The following is a 20,494-nucleotide window of genomic DNA, read 5'->3' as shown; positions in this document are numbered from 1 at the left end:
TATTTGATTTTAGCAATGACTTTGACAGCTTCGTACAATAATTATAGCATATTGCATAATTATTTTTCAAAATTTCTTAAATTCGCAGATTTCAGACAAAATATAATGAATCTAGTAATAACAGCTTGTTGGAACTGGTTGCAATGAAAAACGTATTTGGTAGTACGTTCATCTCTATTATATTTTTGTTGCAAATTTGATTCTGATGAATAGGCTGTTATGCTGGCCAAATTTGCTAGAAACAAGAAGTATGTGATAACCGTCGAACTGTCAAATTTAGCCAAGGTTATTTTGCAAATAACTTTCGAAGTGTAAGATTTTAACTAATAGATAGAAATGGAATTTTTTCATGATTCTGATCATCAGATTAAGCTGCATGAGCACCCGAACGTTAAAAATATTATGTCGATGTCAAACTTCACGTCGAAGTAACTTGCCAATTTTTTTTCGAAACTTTGTTTATATTTATTAGCATGCATCTAAGCCGTTGATGATTTTCATTTTCGCTGTATACTCTCAAAAGAAACTTTAAACTGGAGAACCATCAAATCTGACTAGCAAGGTATCACTCATTCTAAAATTGTTAAATCAGTCACAAATTTTTAAAACTTTCTTCGCACGATTTACACCATTATTACTTGTCTTTACTATAGATATGAAAATAGCTTTTATGACATGTTTTAAATAGAAAGATGATATACATTATTTTAAACCAAAAAGTATTTTTGAATTACCAAAAAACGTGCACGTCACAGCATATTTTTTGATTCCATATTCCCATTTCTTGGAGTAGAGAACATTTACATCGTCGTCACATTTCCATAACTGGTTTTATAACAAGCATAAAATATATTTTAGGCGTAGTTCATTGAGCTTAAAATGTAAATATTATTTGAAATTTTCATATAAAATTAGCGTTTATTTTACATTATAGCAAGATCGCAATATTGTCTTAAAACGATGCTCGAAACTTTCGTACATAGAAATACAATTTATTTGATTGTGGCAGCACGGATTACCGAAAAATCTATCTGGCTAATTTCAAAATGGCATTAAAATCACAAAAAAACTTTAATAATATTTACTGCTACACCCAATCTAGACAAAAAATCAAGGAAATTCATCGTTCGGAAACATTTTCAAGCAAGCATATGATAACAATACTCTCATTTCCTCGATGAACACTTTTTTGTGGCTCGGAGTGACAGTTTCGTTCTGGCTGGCTATGACATTCACATTTATTGAGTCTGTTTCTCCCTCCCAGTTGAATACTTTACGCTGACGTCACAAATGAACTGAAAGTTCATTTTTGACAGTCCGCTTGTACTGTTTACATGGACTTAGAAAAATTCTTTACGATTTTCTTCGAGCGAATCTAGTCGTCCACAAATTTTTCTAAGTCCATGTAAACAGTACAAGCGAAATGTCAAGAAAAGTGAGGTTAACTGTGCCAGTAAAGAACCTAATAGCGAGACACATAAACATTATATTCAATACGTTTTGAAAATTCATTCTCAAGATGGCCGAACAGGAACAATTTGCGTCAGTTATTTTAAATGAGCTGGATTTACCGTCGGAGTTACTGATTATTTTAGTAGGTAAGCAATGCTTTTTTATGTATCTTCTTACATTCGTTTATTTATTGCAGAACTGTGACTGAACGTTTAACAAGGCTCTACGGTAGAAGCGACTCTATTGCTGGTATCGCAGGGTCAGTTAGCTACCGGGTAATCAAGGGCTACGCGGATCAAGAACAAAGATCTAAGAACATTCACTTTTCTTATCACAGTTTTTATTGAGGTGTATTTGTAGTGTGTGGGTGTGGGGTGTTATTTATAATTTGTGTTCTAATTGTGGCGTGTACACTACTCTATCACTCAACGTACCGTACTGTTGCTGCTTCCGTTAATGAGCGTCGCGACGCTGACGAAGCCGACGGGCGAGATACCCTCGCGGATGTCGGCGAAACTGGCCGGATGAAGGCCCCGGTACGATGGTGATCCAGATGGCAGTTGGACGAACCAGCGGGTGTTGCTGGCTTGGATGCAGGCAGGCGTCTTCCCTCCTTGGCGAGCATCGGCGTGACCGTGGCTAACCGCAATGGCCACCACCGAGAGGCACGGAATTCTCCCGGATTCACGGGCCGAACCGTGTGCTGAACGATTTGAAGTCGCGATAAGAGGTCCTGGTGAAGATATTTGGAGCACAAGGTTGCTAAATAATATGATCGCTCCTTCATGGTAAAATACTAAATTACCTGAACGATCGCAACACTTTTTAAAACTTTCTTCCCGCCCTGAAAGGGGGGGGGGGGTATAATAAACTTCACCAGTGAGAACCGAACTGAAGCGCACGGACGCCTTCTTTTAAATGAGGTCAGAGTTATGCACTACTGGCCCTTTTATAAAATTCTGTTTAATTTCTCTCCAAAATATTGTCCGAAAACCATTTATAATTTTCAGTATCTCGCGTCTCCTTATGGGGTGGTTCACTTACCCATTGAGACGAACTGACAGCTTACAGCGGTACGCACCCTTTCACTACCCTGCTTACTGTTGTTGTGTATTTAGTACTAAATAAGAAATGTAAAACGTGAAGGTTCTACAAACAAACAAATAATATTTACAACAAAAACCTAAGCAATGGAACCAACGGTTACAGAACATAAGCTGACGATAGAGAAATTGTTGGAAAGCAGTCGAGACGAGCTGCGGAAAATTTTAAATGACATGAACCAAACACCCTGTATATCTATTATGTTTCCTGCTTTTGCCTTAGGATTAATTACCTTCAGATGTTGGAACTGCCACTACGATTAGTTTGTGGTCTGTGTTTAATCTCGTTTTAATTCCCTTAATTTTGTGTCCATTCCTATCTCTAGATGTTGTTTAATTAGTGCAAGTGTAGACACATTTTAAACTCCTCCCCATTTTCATTGCACCTGTCGAATCCTAATTATTTACCTACTATGACACCATCTTCCTCTGTCAGTGATTTCTTTCCAATTTGTGCATTCCAATCTCCTACCATTATAGCTTTGTCTCTGATATGTTCTTGGTCTATTAACAGCCCTAATTTGTTGAAGAAGTATCCAGCGAGGAAAATGCGAAATTTGCAAGCATATCTCACACAGAGTCGTCAAAAAGGAGCATGTAAGCGTTTCATTGCATACGGGAATGTTATTTATAGAGGTCAAGAACAAAGATCTAAGAACATTCACTTTTCTTATCACAGTTTTTATTGAGGTGTATTTGTAGTGTGTGGGTGTGGGGTGTTATTTATAATTTGTGTTCTAATTGTGGCGTGTACACTACTCTATCACTCAACGTACCGTACTGTTGCTGCTTCCATTGATGAGCGTCGCGACGCTGACGAAGCCGACGGGCGAGATACCCTCGCGGATGTCGGCGAAACTGGCCGGATGAAGGCCCCGGTACGATGGTGATCCAGATGGCAGTTGGACGAACCAGCGGGTGTTGCTGGCTTGGATGCAGGCAGGCGTCTTCCCTCCTTGGCGAGCATCGGCGTGACCGTGGCTAACCGCAATGGCCACCACCGAGAGGCACGGAATTCTCCCGGATTCACGGGCCGAACCGTGTGCTGAACGATTTGAAGTCGCGATAAGAGGTCCTGGTGAAGATATTTGGAGCACAAGGTTGCTAAATAATATGATCGCTCCTTCATGGTAAAATACTAAATTACCTGAACGATCGCAACACTTTTTAAAACTTTCTTCCCGCCCTGAAAGGGGGGGGGGGGGGGGGTATAATAAACTTCACCAGTGAGAACCGAACTGAAGCACACGGACGCCTTATTTTAAATGAGGTCAGAGTTACAGTGATGTCCCTATCCTCTGTGCAGTAAAGAGAAATTGAAATTACTCCCCACACTCTGGCAAGCAAAACGAGAGCGCTTCTCTTTCGTTCATATACACCACCGTATTTGATATGTGTAAGCGCACGTTGATGGCAGAGGTAAATTTTCATACACCCAACACTGGAACGAACTAGAGTGTGGAGAAGAGCTCTTGAAATTCTCTGTGGCGCGCTCAGATAAATTCGCCACCGCGCGCGCCCCAGAGTCGCTGTGGTGTATTCACTGGCGTGGTTTCACTGGCGTGTATTCACTGGCGTGTGATCTTTGGTTTGTTTTCGTCTTATAAGGGGCATTGCGGGTGAGATTGATTTAATTTGTACAGGTTATTGCGTTGTGTTGGGTGGATGGCGGTGGCTTATTTCAAGCTTATATATTTTCTACTGAAGATTTCATAGTTGCTTGGTAAAACTTGCGAGTTTATAGAGTGTTGTTACACTACCGTGGGAAGCCTGAAGTATTCGAGCCTAGGGGCAAACAAGGAAAACGTTTTACGTATCAATGTATCGGCTGGTATAAACAAAGTTTTATAATGATCTGTAGTATCAGATTAATCGTATAACAGATGTAAGACGGGATTTGTACATCCACATTAGGAACGGCTTATTTTTGTTCGACTGAATAACTCAATGGTAATTTAACTTATTTTGATTGCGAATTTGGCGACGCCAAAAAGTAAAGTGATCCATTACAAGTAATGTCCTGGTATTACACACGTTTTCGATTATTATCATACGCAGGCATTGTAATTCTCTCTCACTCACGCGAGAAAAGGCTTATCCGATGTCCAACTTTTCCGAGATAAAGTCCACATAAAACAAGATAACGTTCACGAGAATTCACATTGTTACTTGTTTTTTTTCTGTAGCGCGGTATTAAAAATAATGACGTGCCAATTTAGAAGCGCTTCCATTTGACCGGTACAGTGCTTTCAAGGGGTTACAACACTGTAGATTTTTTAAAACATTTAATTTTTATTTATTGGTTGAATTTTGATTACTGGTGCTTTAGGATGCTGAAAATGATATTCCAAAAAATGAATCGCGAAAACAATAAAGAAATATTCAATTTTTTTTCGCAACGCCTCTTCTGTATACCTCGAGTATACTGAAAACGTTAACCGTGTTTTTCTCGAAATAATTTTTTTTTGATCTGGCCGGAAATGTAACTCGAACAAATGATTTTTGATGAGCCTAAAATTTTTACAGCATGTTCAAGATATTTTATTTTTTTTTTAAATTTTTTTTATTTCGATTATAGAGGTTTTAACCTTAAGGTCATTCGCCTCTTTAGGTTAGAAAAATCTCCTATGAAAAATTTCTAACCCTATGTGCGAGGTCGGGACTCGAACCCAGGTGTGCTGCGTACAAGGCAATTAATTTACCAACTACGCTACGCCCACCCCATGTTCAAGATTACTTTATCCAGCGATGTACGTGGGATTTAATTTTTTCATTGCATAATTTTTTAATAAGCAAATTTTGTGTCGATTTTTAACACATTTTCAGCGTTTTTCGACTAAAAAGTGTGCCATTTCGCGAAAAATCAAGACATAGAAAAAATCTTACGTATGCTGCTTGCTGTCGTTCTAAGAAGTTTAAAAAGCTTTGGTTTTTGGCTCTGGATCAAAAATTACGGGACATAGAGTTCCGACTGTGGACCGCTTCCAAAAAAAACTCCCCGTAGGGAAAGTGCTGCACAGCCGCCATCTTGTGACGAAATTACTCGAATAAATCATTTTTTTGCAATAAAGTAATGTTATATATCTCATTAACCCTCTGGAAGTCGCGCTTATGGCCCACTGAACGAGTAGCCGCTGATGCTTTGAGACAGGTTCGCTAGATTTTCAGAGCAGCGTGCACTGCCGGAAAGTTAAACAAGATCTCGATTCATCTCATTATTGCGTCAAGATAAATTTCCGAAATATGCCTATTTTTCGTGCTCTATAGTGGTGTAACCCCTCAATAATTAGTTCTGGAATCTTTTGACGGCATTTTTCTTCTGTGCCATCATTTACATAAATTAGCTGGTTTTCTCTCGAATTTCCATGCGATGGAATAATAAGAGAGAATTAAAATTAAAACCTAACATGTTCGGGTACGAGTATAGCAAAGAAGTTCAAAATGGCAAATCCACCGTCTTTGCAGTACAAACTAAATTGTTCCAAAGAACGTTTATCTGTTTACCGTGATTTTATAATTTGTAAAACTTATAATATTAAGTTTATGTATCAGAGGATGTTTATGACCTCACCGAATAAAAATCTTCTTGTGTAAACCTTGAACCTATAGTTAATTTCGTGACGTGAGGATGTGCTTTTGTTTTCATTTCGATCCGAAAAAGGAATACGATCTACGTTTATCCCAAAAATTAACGTAAACTTCGTATTCTATACATATATTAATCAATTCACCTGTATGTATTGATGCATACACTTCGAATAGAGTACACTTCCGTGATTTTTATTCTTAGTCCAATTAGGTGATTCAAATTTTCTGATAAACAGAAATATAGGATTTGATTCCTGATGAAATAAGTTTTTATGGATATTTAGTAATATTATATCAGACAATACTAATTATCCTCAACATATTCCAATTTCTTCTCAAAATTTATCAATTTCGAATGCTCTAGTAATGCTAACAAAGTAAATACATAAAAGTTTAATAGTTCCGCACTTAAGGTGTGAGTCGCATTTTAGTCATGCTTGGGTCAGTAAAAGCCAAATATTTTACGCTTTTTTGGCTATTCTCGAGCGACGTAGCGATACAAAAAAATATTTCGTTCTAATTCTAATATAATTTTTTTGAAAATCTACACTTACACTGCATTACAACGATAGCATTAGTTAGACTAATAATATAGTGCAATAAAAGCAGAATGTTGAAAGTTGTTCTACGTGTCTTATGAACTGCCCTAGAATTTTAATTGCAAATATGGGAAATCATTCAACGTATCTTTGGTATGTGTGCAAAGAACTAGAATATTTGAGTGAAAATTCTGCTAAAAATCGATGAAAAGTTCTATGGGCGATGTCAATATATTAAACGAAAGCATTTAATCCCAAAAATGATAAAAAATGTTAAGATTGTTTATTAACCAAGTTATGTATGTGAAACTTCTTGTACTACCATGTATCATTAATATAGCCATTGCTAATTACGGCTCCTATGGGACATGCAACTATAGATACATTAGCTCAACTATATATAACTTTCATACTCGGTCATACAAACAACGGGTTGTTAAGAACCGGCACCATACCAGAATTTGCTTTTTTCCATATATATATTTTGACAACATACCATTCAAGCACCATTTTAATTCTTTCCCATTTTAATTCTGTCGATTGATGAATTTTTTTTTACACGATGGCTTCGGAAGAAAGCTTCGTTGACACTGATGTAGCCTGACGCTTTATCCTATTGAGCTATCGCCGTAATTTTATAGAACGTAGTTTTTTATATCATGTTAATCTACAGGTTTTTGGAATCTTTGAAAATCCCTCGGAAATCCCCTGTTCGAAGATCGTGCAAGATGTTTTCATAAGGCGAACTTTTTTCTATATTTTCGTTGATATAAAAGTTCGCAAGCGATCTTTTCTTCTTCCGATATTTGCTTGAACCGAATAATGTTCCCAAACATCGGCACTCTTGAAGTTCACTGACGATTTTTTCCGTAGCGATACTTTTTATTAGAAAATCGGCGATGAAAAGATTCTGTTGTGAACATTGATATTTTGATATTTTCCCAACACTACCTTTTTGATAAAACACCTCATTCAAGAAAGTTATAATGAGGAATAATTTATCACACGAAAATCGCTTGTTTAAACTTGAGGAAACACCTTACTTGTTACTTGAAAATACGAAAATTTCATAGAGATTGACAGAGATTCCGACAGATACTACCAGATACTTAATACTTTGTTTTGCTGTTGATATTACGTGCAATGAATCCGTGCATTATAATTACGGTCTAAAATACTAACTGACGCAAAAATCTAGAATACGTATAATAAACATTGTTGCTGCTGACCCATTTATAACATCCTTTTATGGAACACAAGATTCATTGTTCATTTAAAATAAGCGTGAACACTAGTGGCCTTTTTTCTTGACCCCGAAACTGAGCCAATTTATTTCGCTCATTGACGCGCAGAATCCCGGTCCTAGCTCCCATGCTCTTGAAACATTCGCTTTCGCCTGCTGTTTAAACGATTTCCACGCAAAATAATAGACAAATAAACAAATGAATAACGGGTGTACGCTCAATTGTGATGTTGTATGTAAATTAATTATCGTCACAAGCGTATACCTAATTTTACTGAATTAGGCGATCCACTAGACGTTTGTTTGACAATTCAGCGGTGGGTTCTGTCAACAAGTCTACTCCTGCGAACAGAAAAACTCGTCCGACAAACAACTTTGTTAGTCCGATTCGTTTGATGTTGGATCGAATCAACGATATTGTCGGACGTCGCACCCCTCGGAGTAACGTCAGAATAAGTAAACAAGAAATAATCAGCTGATCAGAAACGTCTCATGGATTGCCTAATATGTCAAGCCTGTCGACGAAATCTAAGATTTCGTTTTAAACTTGTAGGATTCAGTTATAATAAAACTATTAATACTTATAACATGAGTTTGCATATCAGGTGCCTCTGGTCATTATAAAACTCTCTATACGATGATACGTAAAAAGTTTTCCCAATTTGCTCCGAGGACCGAGTACTTTTAGTTTTGCAGGTAGTGTAACAATACTTTATAAACTCGTTTGCTTTACCAAGCAACTTGTATGAAATCTTCAGTAGAAAATAATATAAGCTTGAAATAAGCTACCACCATCCACACAACACAACGCAACAACCTGTGCAAATCAAATCAATCTCACTCGCAATGCCGCTTGTAAGACGAAAACAAACCAAAGATCACACGCCAGTGAATACACGCCAGTGAAACCACGCCAGTGAATACACCACAGCGACTCTGGGGCGCGCGCGGTGGTGACTTTATCTGAGCGCACCACAGAGAATTTAAAGAGCAAGAGAGCACGGTTATCTCGCACCCAACTACCTCAACACCAGCGCACACTTGAAATCGGTCTATACAGCTCCGAAAGAAAGAGCGTTCTGCTTTTTTCTGTGGTGTGTGATCATTGTATCCTCTGTGTAGGCATCACACTTACGCGCCAGTGCATCACTAGGGTGAAATGCCATCACTGCAGAGTTATGCACTACTGGCCCTTTTATAAAATTCTGTTTAATTTCCCTCCAAAATATTGTCCGAAAACCATTTATAATTTTCAGTATCTCGCGTCTCCTTATGGGGTGGTTCACTTACCCATTGAGACGAACTGACAGCTTACAGCGGTACGCACCCTTTCACTACCCTGCTTACTGTTGTTGTGTATTTAGTACTAAATAAGAAATGTAAAACGTGAAGGTTCTACAAACAAACAAATAATATTTACAACAAAAACCTAAGCAATGGAACCAACGGTTACAGAACATAAGCTGACGATAGAGAAATTGTTGGAAAGCAGTCGAGACGAGCTGCGGAAAATTTTAAATGACATGAACCAAACACCCTGTATATCTATTATGTTTCCTGCTTTTGCCTTAGGATTAATTACCTTCAGATGTTGGAACTGCCACTACGATTAGTTTGTGGTCTGTGTTTAATCTCGTTTTAATTCCCTTAATTTTGTGTCCATTCCTATCTCTAGATGTTGTTTAATTAGTGCAAGTGTAGACACATTTTAAACTCCTCCCCATTTTCATTGCACCTGTCGAATCCTAATTATTTACCTACTATGACACCATCTTCCTCTGTCAGTGATTTCTTTCCAATTTGTGCATTCCAATCTCCTACCATTATAGCTTTGTCTCTGATATGTTCTTGGTCTATTAACAGCCCTAATTTGTTGAAGAAGTATCCAGCGAGGAAAATGCGAAATTTGCAAGCATATCTCACACAGAGCCGTCAAAAAGGAGCATGTAAGCGTTTCATTGCATACGGGAATGTTATTTATAGAGGTCCGCGAGCTTGTTTTGTATCAGTGCGTGCTCGCTTACCACACGAGCAACATGTTGACTATATTGTCCAGACGGTGCAACTCAGATCATTATAAAAAAGACCGTTTTCAGGGTCACCACAATAATTTCAAAGAATAAATTTGCATTTTCAATTTCATGCGCTCTTTTTCCCCTGAGAGCAATTTGGGTTAAACCCAAAATTATGAGTTACGTCAGAGTGTATGTAAGGAGAGTGAAGACAACTGTCATGATTATCCGTCAGTGATATTCCAAACGAACAAACGACCTGTCAAAATACATGAATTTGACTCGTTTGGAATGACACTGACAAATAATAATTGTTCCAATTTTGACAGTGTCGTCACTCTCCTTATATGCACTCAGAGTTACGTAAATTGCAAATATGGTCGCCTGAAACAAACTGAAGTGAAGTGGAACACATTTTTACCAGGCGCATTCAAACAAGGTTTCAACTTTCGAACATTTTACCAAGGTGCCGTATTACATTACTCTCTTTACCCTGAGTGTTCGATAACCTCCGTATTGGAAACACAATTTCAATTTTGTTCTTTATCAAAATATGTGATCGTAATTCCAAAGACAACAAGCATCCATCGTTGCCAGATTCCATTTGCATGATTTTCACAATTGCTGTACCTTAAATATCTACCCTCAGTCAAGAATTCACAATACTAGCTGCATTTAAAAATTGAATTTTAAGTTTATTTGTGTCTCTCTTAACAATACACGTGGTTATATCGTCATTCAGGGTATTTATTCAATTTGCATGAAATGTTCATGTATATGAAATGTAGCCAAAATAAACTCAGCAGCACTGTTTTTCATCCCGTTTGAAAATATTATGAACGCTCTTACTGGCAAAACGACCAATCAGAAGCTGGTTCAATATTGAGGTTAGGACTGGATCAAATTGACTACGCGATTGTCTTCTCTTCTCTTAGGCTTGAAGCGAGTCAGTTTCTAACAGGTATCTGCTACGCCGCCATGATTTCAAAGCCAAGATCTAAAACGTCGCGTTAAGGTCGATCCACAATAAACATAATTCGACACAATTTGTGAAGGTCCAGTTCGTTTAATTTGGAGGTATCATACCGAAAAGTTTTTGTTATTCACCAACATGTTCAAAACAACACTTTTCGATCCAATTTTTTCACTTTTCAACACGCAAAAAAATTTTGCATGTTTGATTCTATAAATTATTTCTTCATTTTTAATCGATAAAAATTCTTTATTGTGAACCGAGGAATTTATTAAACCAAACTTAATTTTTTGGTTAGATCAACCAAAATATCTTTTGAATCAATCTTACAAGTTTTGTTATCTGTGCTTTTCGAAGATCGACAAAATTATTGTTTGTTCCAAACAAATCAGTGATTCTAACAAAAGCATGCAGCTAATTTATTCAAAAGGACTGAATGCATTACATCAACAGTCCTTGTTGAATTGAAACAAATAAAAAATGAAAGTTGCTACGAAGAAGAAAACTTTTTCCACGTGCGTCAATGCTGGAGAAATTCTCTATTTTTAAATCAGGGAATTCAAATTTCGGTAAATTCTTATAGTGCTCAGATTTTCCGGACTCGAAGGGCGCAAGTGCAGCTTGAAAATAATCATGATGTCGCACAAAGATTATTGAATAAATTAAGTCGAATGCACACGGTGCGTTTTATGGTGCCTTCCTCTATTCCAGGACTCAAACAAAACACCCTGTTTGGCTTAAAAACGACAATCGCAGAACTGAAAACACGTCACCGCACCAGAGATAAATAATACCCGTTCGAGAGGGCAGTTTCCTGTACTTCACCATCTCTGGTCCAACAGGAAGACACAGCGTATTCGTGCGCCTTCTGCAATCTTTTTGGAAAATCCGAGACTCTGAAGCACTACATTATAGCGCATATCTGGAATAAACCACGCGCACGGCCAAAGGTACTACATAAAGGGACGGTGATTGGAATCGTATGCGCTGCATGTAATAAAATTTCATTTCGTTCCAAGCAAACCTACTCCGGAACAGGTTTGGAATCCCTTATGGATTCTCGCTCAAATGCAACAAACGATTGAGTCGGAATCGGTTATTGCCTTTGAGCTGGAACTCATAATGAATCCATTCAGAATTCCTAACCGATCCCGGAATGGGTTTGACTGGGCCATACTGCATCCATTCAGGATTCCGAAGCGGTTCCAGAATGATTTGACTGCGTAAAATTAATGCGTTTGTAGCCTGTTTTTAGAGAAAGGCCAATGAGTCAATGGCAAGTATTTACTTTGTGAGGTTCATTTGTACTGATGTTATCTGTTGTCAGCGAGTAATGGTTTGTTCTAAATTTGTCACCATGACAGTTGGCCTTTGGTTCCTATTAAAGAATAGGCATATTTTATATACAATAAAATTGGCTTTGCTTCAATATATGCTATGCATTGATTCAAATATTTGTTATGTTTAAAACAATAAAAGATGTTATTTGATTTAACAAAAATGTTTTTTGTGTTGAACATTTGACATGCATTGATCCAAATATTTTATTAGTTTTATTCAACAAAATGAGCTCATTGATTCAACAAAGTTGTTTGTTGTTTCGATTGTTGTTATGATAAAATCAATAAAAAAAATTTTTGGTGCAACTATTTTCCATGTTTGATCCAATAAATTCTTCAGAATTATTTCAACAATTGTTTTATTTATATAAACATGTATTTTTTATTGAACACAGAACAACTTGGTAAATTTATTATTTCAACCCTCATATTATTTGACATTAAAAATTATTTTTCTGCGTGGACAAGCATCTAAAGATCGAGTTATACCGTACGGTGTATGATTAGTGCAGAACGAGCTTCAAGCAAAATGAGCAGAACAATCTGAACTGTCAGTGGGGCCCATAATTTGTGTGCCCGCTGAGATGTTGACTTATGTCAGTTCAATGCAAACGGGATAGGGGTGCCATAGACGTGGTTTCTACACGGAAACAAAAAACTACCTAAAATTGAGTTCCTTTGACTCAATCTCGTGGAATCGTGGGGGAACTTAAAATTAGGTAAACCGTGTTGAAGGTAGTTTCCATTTAACGGCAAAAATTACAACTCATTGATAGGTTTTTTATACTCAAATTTAAGTTGAATTTACCTAATTTTGAGTTCACCCCAAACAACTCAAAAGTAACTTCCCCCACGGAAGATCTCGACTGAGTCGAACCTCTCGTTTTGTTTTTGACAACACTAATAAGTGCGAAAGCGACGCACAACTCAAAAGTAAGTTAAAAGAACTTTTCTGCAGGTTGTTTTATTTAACCGTGTAACTCCAACTAGGCAATCCAGGCAATCCATGAGTCGTTTCTGATCAGCTGATTATTTCTTGTTTATTTATTCTGACGTTATTCCGAGGGGTGCGACGTCCGACAATTCGTGATCTAACGCTAGATGTCGACCGCCAGAGAGCATGGAAGTGCAATGATGATGTTTTTATTTTCGTCTGTCAAAACACATTGGAAAGTAAATTCTGATTTTTTTAAATTTAATCAATATTATAATTAAAAGTTATTTCTTCCAATGAAAAGTAATATTGATGAAGAAAATATGTTTCCTACCTCTGAAAAATATCCAGATGGTAAATTTCTTGTTACTTCACTCACATTTGTTCTTCCAGTTTCAATTTATACTAAAATGAAATTCAGAGATTGAAATTTCGATAGAAAACACGATGGTGGGAAAAAATCACTGGATTAAAGAGTGTAGTTGTTGGTAGTCGAGGTTATTCACTGATAAGTCCAATTTCTAGATAAACATTTTCCATATCTAAAACAACCAACCTAACCTCAACAATACAAAAATAATTCCGGATCTCAATAATTCGTAATAAAATATTGAGTTCAACTGAATGTTCTGGTGTCAAACGAAAGAACGAGTGTTTTCTTATCACCTGTAATCAAGCTTTTTGTGAAACTATGTGATATTTATTTTAAAACAATTAAAATAGAACAACCATCCTATACCATCAATGCAAGAAAATGTTTTCATCATTTGACTAGTACCAAAAATGAAATCCAGTTGGCGCATCGAGCGAAAAAGTTTCACGTTTGAGAGCCAATATTGTGCCTTGCAGGATAATCGCTCGATATGCGATTATATGAAAGCTCAATTGAGATAGGCGCATGACAGCCGCCTATATAAATTCATACGCAGCTTTTTCCTTGAAGCTTTCGAAAAGCACACAGCTGGCAGAAAAATAAAGCTCCATTGAAATCTCCTTGCGGAGCAACTGCGGCTATATTTGATGCGCCTTTCAGACGCCCGCAATGTGAGATTTTATTATAAGCGCGACAATATCGTTGATTCGATCCAACATCAAACGAATTGGCGATTCTACGTTGAAACCGCTCACAGATAGCGCTGGAAGCAAAGTGTTGCTGATTTGATTCTGTTCTGTCATAGTGCATATATTTTCTGTAAACATTGGTAAAAAATAACTTTTAAACACCAAATCACCGATCAATTTGTTGATAATTGTTTATGAAAATGATGGAAAACCATCATTTTATAAGATGATGAGTAAACATCTTGCGAAAAGGTTGTAAAACATAGTGGTTTCTAATATTATTCGCAGAGCTATATGTGTGCTGTTCCAAAATGTAATTTGTTGAGCATCGTAGCCGCCGCAACATCATTTCCAGTTCCTCCTAAGTTAAGCTAAACCTTCATGAGATGGTGTAAATTCATGCAACTCTCCGGATCACGCGAGGAAAGAATATATCTGGTTAATAGGAAAGTGTCAGCTTTGTATCATACACAGCCGATCTTTCTCTCTGATAGTCTTCACTGAATCTCCTACGTAGTCCAAAATATGAAGGTTTCAAGTTGGAACTTTATTTATGGAACGATTTTTGATAACCACAATAATACCCCGAATACATTTCGAGGAAATGTATGAGCCAAATAGTTGCAAACTGGGAGGGAGAAACAGACTCAATAAATGTGAATGTCATAGCCAGCCAGAACGAAACTGTCACTCCGAGCCACAAAAAAGTGTTCATCGAGGAAATGAGAGTATTGTTATCATATGCTTGCTTGAAAATGTTTCCGAACGACGAATTTCCTTGATTTTTTGTCTAGATTGGGTGTAGCAGTAAATATTATTAAAGTTTTTTTGTGATTTTAATGCCATTTTGAAATTAGCCAGATAGATTTTTCGGTAATCCGTGCTGCCACAATCAAATAAATTGTATTTCTATGTACGAAAGTTTCGAGCATCGTTTTAAGACAATATTGCGATCTTGCTATAATGTAAAATAAACGCTAATTTTATATGAAAATTTCAAATAATATTTACATTTTAAGCTCAATGAACTACGCCTAAAATATATTTTATGCTTGTTATAAAACCAGTTATGGAAATGTGACGACGCTGTAAATGTTCTCTACTCCAAGAAATGGGAATATGGAATCAAAAAATATGCTGTGACGTGCACGTTTTTTGGTAATTCAAAAATACTTTTTGGTTTAAAATAATGTATATCATCTTTCTATTTAAAACATGTCATAAAAGCTATTTTCATATCTATAGTAAAGACAAGTAATAATGGTGTAAATCGTGCGAAGAAAGTTTTAAAAATTTGTGACTGATTTAACAATTTTAGAATGAGTGACACCTTGCTAGTCAGATTTGATGGTTCTCCAGTTTAAAGTTTCTTTTGAGAGTATACAGCGAAAATGAAAATCATCAACGGCTTAGATGCATGCTAATAAATATAAACAAAGTTTCGAAAAAAATTGGCAAGTTACTTCGACGTGAAGTTTGACATCGACATAATATTTTTAACGTTCGGGTGCTCATGCAGCTTAATCTGATGATCAGAATCATGAAAAAATTCCATTTCTATCTATTAGTTAAAATCTTACACTTCGAAAGTTATTTGCAAAATAACCTTGGCTAAATTTGACAGTTCGACGGTTAAAATTGTTGGATGATATAAAAAGAAAGGTGGAAACAGTTTTCTGTACTTTATTTAGGATGGCACTATTTTTCAGTAGTAAATAAAGGGGAAATATAAAAACGAAAACATGTTATATCAAACGTTTTTTCGTTTATTTCATTATATGGATATTTACGTTCCAAGGCTGCAGCCGTACCTATATATATCTACCTATCAAATACCTATGCATTGGTCAACATTTCACAAATCAGATAAACATGCCTCTACCGGCGAGTTTCCTTATTCAAGGATTCTGTTAGTTAAACTTTTATAAAATTAAATTCTATTTTTCAGATTGAATTTAATGTTGTATCGGTTTTTAATATTCAGTTTAAGCAATTTTTTAGGAAACCGTGGTAGAATGAAGGAGAAGAACGGCACAAAAATCCTATTTTAAAAGTATAAGATTAGACACATCGTTCCGAAATTTGTCCCATTTCACTTGAGTACTGGAAGCAAACTGTCGTCTGACTTTATCTTCAAATCAATGTAAAGCACCCGGGAAAAAAAACTTTCACTGATTTTATACTGTCCCAAGATCCTTTCCATCACACGATTGAAGTCATGTGCCGGTAACACGCTTGCATCAATGACACGCAAAAAGAAATTTGCTCATTTATGCGTCGCCCACCTTGATTGATTTTGGCTGTCGAAAGTTTTCTTGCTTCTTGACAAGTGCTATTATTTACACTTCGTGCGTAGTGTCTGTTTCTCCCTCCCAGGTTGCAAATGGCTGTAATTTCAGAATAATTGTAAATAAAACTAAATTTCTTATTCGTTTCATTCATATTTTGGCAGTGGTAAGCTTTTTCCGAGAAGAAAATGAAGTTTTTGTTGTAAGCTACGACTCACTTGCGGGTGAAAAAAAGCAAACTGTATCACTTTACCAGTTCATGAGCTGAATCATAGGTGTCGCATGACTAATTTTGGTTTTGCCGCAAATCGCCAATCGGACTAACAAAGTTGTTTGTCGGACGAGTTTTTCTGTTCGCAGGAGTAGACTTGTTGACAGAACCCACCGCTGAATTGTCAAACAAACGTCTATTGGATTGCCTAACTGCTGTCAAAAGGACTACGTAAACTTTGTATCAAGTCAAGGAAAAGTTAGTTTGTAGAGAATATAAAGGCTTTGTAATTTTATTAGTGTTAACGAGAACAAACTAATCATGGACGAAGACGAAGAAACCTTATGCAGATACGGAACGCCTTTGCCATCTTACGAAGAAGGTTAGTAAAAATTCACTATTCAGGGTACATGCTATTACGGTTTTTTTTTTCAACAGATGTGATTCCTTCCAAAAAACCTGTCCCAGTCGAAGATCAAATTGTTCTGGACGTAAACGGCAAACGACGCTTTCACGGGGCTTTTACAGGTGGGTTCTCTGCCGGATATTGGAATACTGTCGGCTCGGAGGAAGGATGGAAGCCTACAGAATTCAAAAGCTCACGTAAAGAAAAAGCTTCCTTTAAATCCCAAAATCCTGAGGATTTTATGGATGATGAAGATTTGGGAGAATTTGGGATAGCACCTCAACGTGTTCAAACAAAACCGGATTTTGCACATTCTAGCACAGGACCAAAGCGTCGAATGGTACAGGGAAATTGGGGTGGTCCGATTCCTGGACAACCGGTTCTCAAAGCGTTGCTCGAACCTGCGAAGGAAAAAACTGCGATATTGATCCTCAAAAAAATGGGATGGCGCGAGGGGCAAGGTATAGGAGATCGCCAGAGCAAAGCAGAAAAAAAGAAGGCAAAAGAACGCAACCGGAAAGAAGAATACGTAATGAAAATGTACGGATGCAACCTACCCGGGGAAAGAGCGACAACAGAAAATTCCGAATCAGATAGCGATGTCTCGGATTACGAAGTAACTTTTGCGCCTGATGATTTTGATCCACTTGTAGCAGCAATTAAAGACAATACATTTGGTATGGGGTATTCGGGTTTAGAGCGACAATTGGGATCAAGCTCGAGCATGCACAACGTTCTTGAAATTTTGGATAGAAATAACAAAAAACTTTCGATTCGCGGACAGGCATTTGGTGTTGGTGCACTGGAGGATGACGATGACGAGGACATATACGCCAAAGATGACATGTCTAGATATGACTTTTCGTTGGAGGGCAAATCGAAGCAAACTATTACTTCAAAATCAGTTACCAATACTGGATGTATTGAAGGATTTTGTACTTCAAAAAAAATTGGAAGACAAATCAAAAAAGTATTCCGTATTAGCCTGCCAGAACAATTTTCGCCTCGTAATTGGGGACAAAGACTTAGTCGATTCGAACCGTTGAATGAAACATTAGCTAAGCGGATTTTGTCGGAATCACAGCATAAAAAACAAGGACTTGGCCGACATGATTTGGACCCAAAAACACGTGGACAAGTTTTTGGTGAAAGTCCTAGCTCCACATTGCAGTCGTCCAAAAATGAAATCGTAGATTTGATAAACAAACGCGCATCCAATTTTGTCACAGGTGAAATAATTAACAAAAGCATGCCATCCGAACATGAAGAAGCAGAATCTCTTAAAAAGGATCTTCCTAAATTGAACCTGAGAACAGATGACACTAATTTGAATTCCATTAAGGAGAGTTTTAAGCCATTCATCACCGATACGGAGAAACAGGAACGATACGATAAGTTTCTCTGCTACAAAATATCCGATAAATACCAAACCAAAGAGATATTTCTAAGCTCACTGCAACCTCTAGGAATGTCACCCTGGGATCGAGAACGCGAGTTAAAAGAGTTTATTCAAGCACAGCGTATGTACCGTCCTATGGACGGCTTGATGTCCGATCGCTTTGTGACGGAATCAAGCCTGGTTACGGAAAAAGAAATTGCAGATGTGGAAAAAACCATTGACATTGTAATGAAGCGGTCCAAAGTGATGTGGAAACCACATAAGGAACTCTGCAAGCGATTTAATGTCCCCGAACCTTTCGGCGGTAAGATGGATGAAGAAAAGGCAAAGCCAAAATCAAAATTATCCGTATTTGATTATCTCGAAGCGCCAGTAAATAACAAAAGTGATTTTGTTACACCGGTGATTATACCAAAAAGTAAAACTGAAAGTAGCGACAACAGGGATTATATACCGGTACGAGTGTCAGCTAAGATTTTTTTCTCAGAAAAAGACAGACCATCCACTAGTAATGCGACATATCCTACGCAACTACCGTTAGTAACTGAACCATCAAAACAAGGTCTGAAAAAATCCGACAACCGAACAGAGCTAGAGCAAAAGGTACTCGACAGTCTGAGCAAAAAACCGGAAGAGAAAAAGGATCTTTTCAAGTCAATTTTCTGCAGCAGTGATGAAGAAGAAGAGAACGAAATTGAAAATCAACAGACTGTGCCAGTTTTAATGACTGAAAGCGAAAAACTAAAACTGGTAGAAAGTCTTGTAGCAATAAAACCTGCGAGTCAGGTAAATGTCCTGCGAAATGATTCACCTCCACGAGGAATCTTTAAAAGTATTTTAGATATCAAAGGGACCATACAGCAACCAAATGAAGCGCTTTCTCCCAACACTGAATCGATTAATTTGTCGTCTGATTCCGATGAATACTATGGGCCAAAACTACCGTCACAAGTGCCAGTCCTAGAAACTGCTGAGTATAAATCAGAGACTTTTGTGAAAAATATAGAAGAAACTAGTACCAGAGAACATACTGAGGAATGGGTTGAAAAAGGGAAACCACCAATAAACAAAAACAAGAAGAAAAAGCATAAGGAACATAAAAAGTCGAAAAAACTTAAAAAAGATAAGAAGTCAAAAAAGGTGATAAAACATAGGTAACATTGAAATAAATCGGTTATTTTTATTTTTGAATAACTTCATTGCGTTTAATACTAATACACAACCCTCCATCATTTACTAATTATGCTTCCTACCAGGCCATATGGTCTAATATATTTAAATATAAACTGTTTTGTAATTATAAATGACTCGATAGTCGAGGATTGTCGCTAGCGGTACAGTGACTGTATACTAGACTGCACAGAAAAATAATGAATTTTTGAAAACTTAATCGGCTCACCCCTGATTCGATTCCTTGTCCCACGAGAAGTACTTGCTCCAAATTTGAAGCAAATCGGACAAGTCTAGGTACCGGACCAACGTGTCTGAAATTTGAATGGGATTTTTCGACAATTTACATGGAGAAAACCCACTAATTCGCATTTTTGCCGCTAGGTGGCACTGTATGTAGCGTATTATCACTGTAAGTGAAAATAAGAAAGATAATTCAATTGTCTACAACTTCGTCGAAGACTGCTAGTGGATTTGGCTTTGTTAAAAGAAGTTATTAAACTTTTAGTGAAGTGATGTCTGAGTCAGTTTTGCATGGGGCCTAGCAGTGCATGGTTGTGTATCAGTACTCGATTCACACGAACTATGCATTTTTGTGAAGTAATTGATAGGTTTAGCTGAATAGTATGGTCAGAAGAATTATACCACATAATACGAGCTATGTTTTGGTTGGAAAATTTTAGTTCCAACTGCGACCGCATAGAGGGCGCCAACACTAACTTTTCATAGAAGAGAGATAGGATATCAAGATGTTCGGAAGAATTATTGCAAAAT

General features: G+C 37.1%; 2 protein-coding genes across 3 annotated transcripts in view; both read left to right on the top strand.

Annotated features, from left to right (window-relative positions):
* The window catches only part of LOC131691142 (polycomb protein suz12-B), a 171,322-nt gene that overhangs the window by 107,379 nt on the left and 43,449 nt on the right, over positions 1–20,494 (top strand). The window lies entirely within an intron of this gene.
* LOC131691143 (G patch domain-containing protein 1 homolog) lies at positions 16,950–19,720 on the top strand. The gene is made up of 2 exons (XM_058977333.1): positions 16,950–17,127; positions 17,184–19,720. Exons 1-2 carry the CDS (start codon positions 17,067–17,069, stop codon positions 19,706–19,708), a joined length of 2,586 nt encoding a protein of 861 aa, XP_058833316.1. The 5' UTR covers positions 16,950–17,066; the 3' UTR covers positions 19,709–19,720.

Source organism: Topomyia yanbarensis, chromosome 3, assembly GCF_030247195.1.
Source record: "Topomyia yanbarensis strain Yona2022 chromosome 3, ASM3024719v1, whole genome shotgun sequence".
Lineage (NCBI taxonomy): Eukaryota > Metazoa > Arthropoda > Insecta > Diptera > Culicidae > Topomyia > Topomyia yanbarensis.
This window is presented reverse-complemented; position numbering and strand designations above follow the sequence as displayed.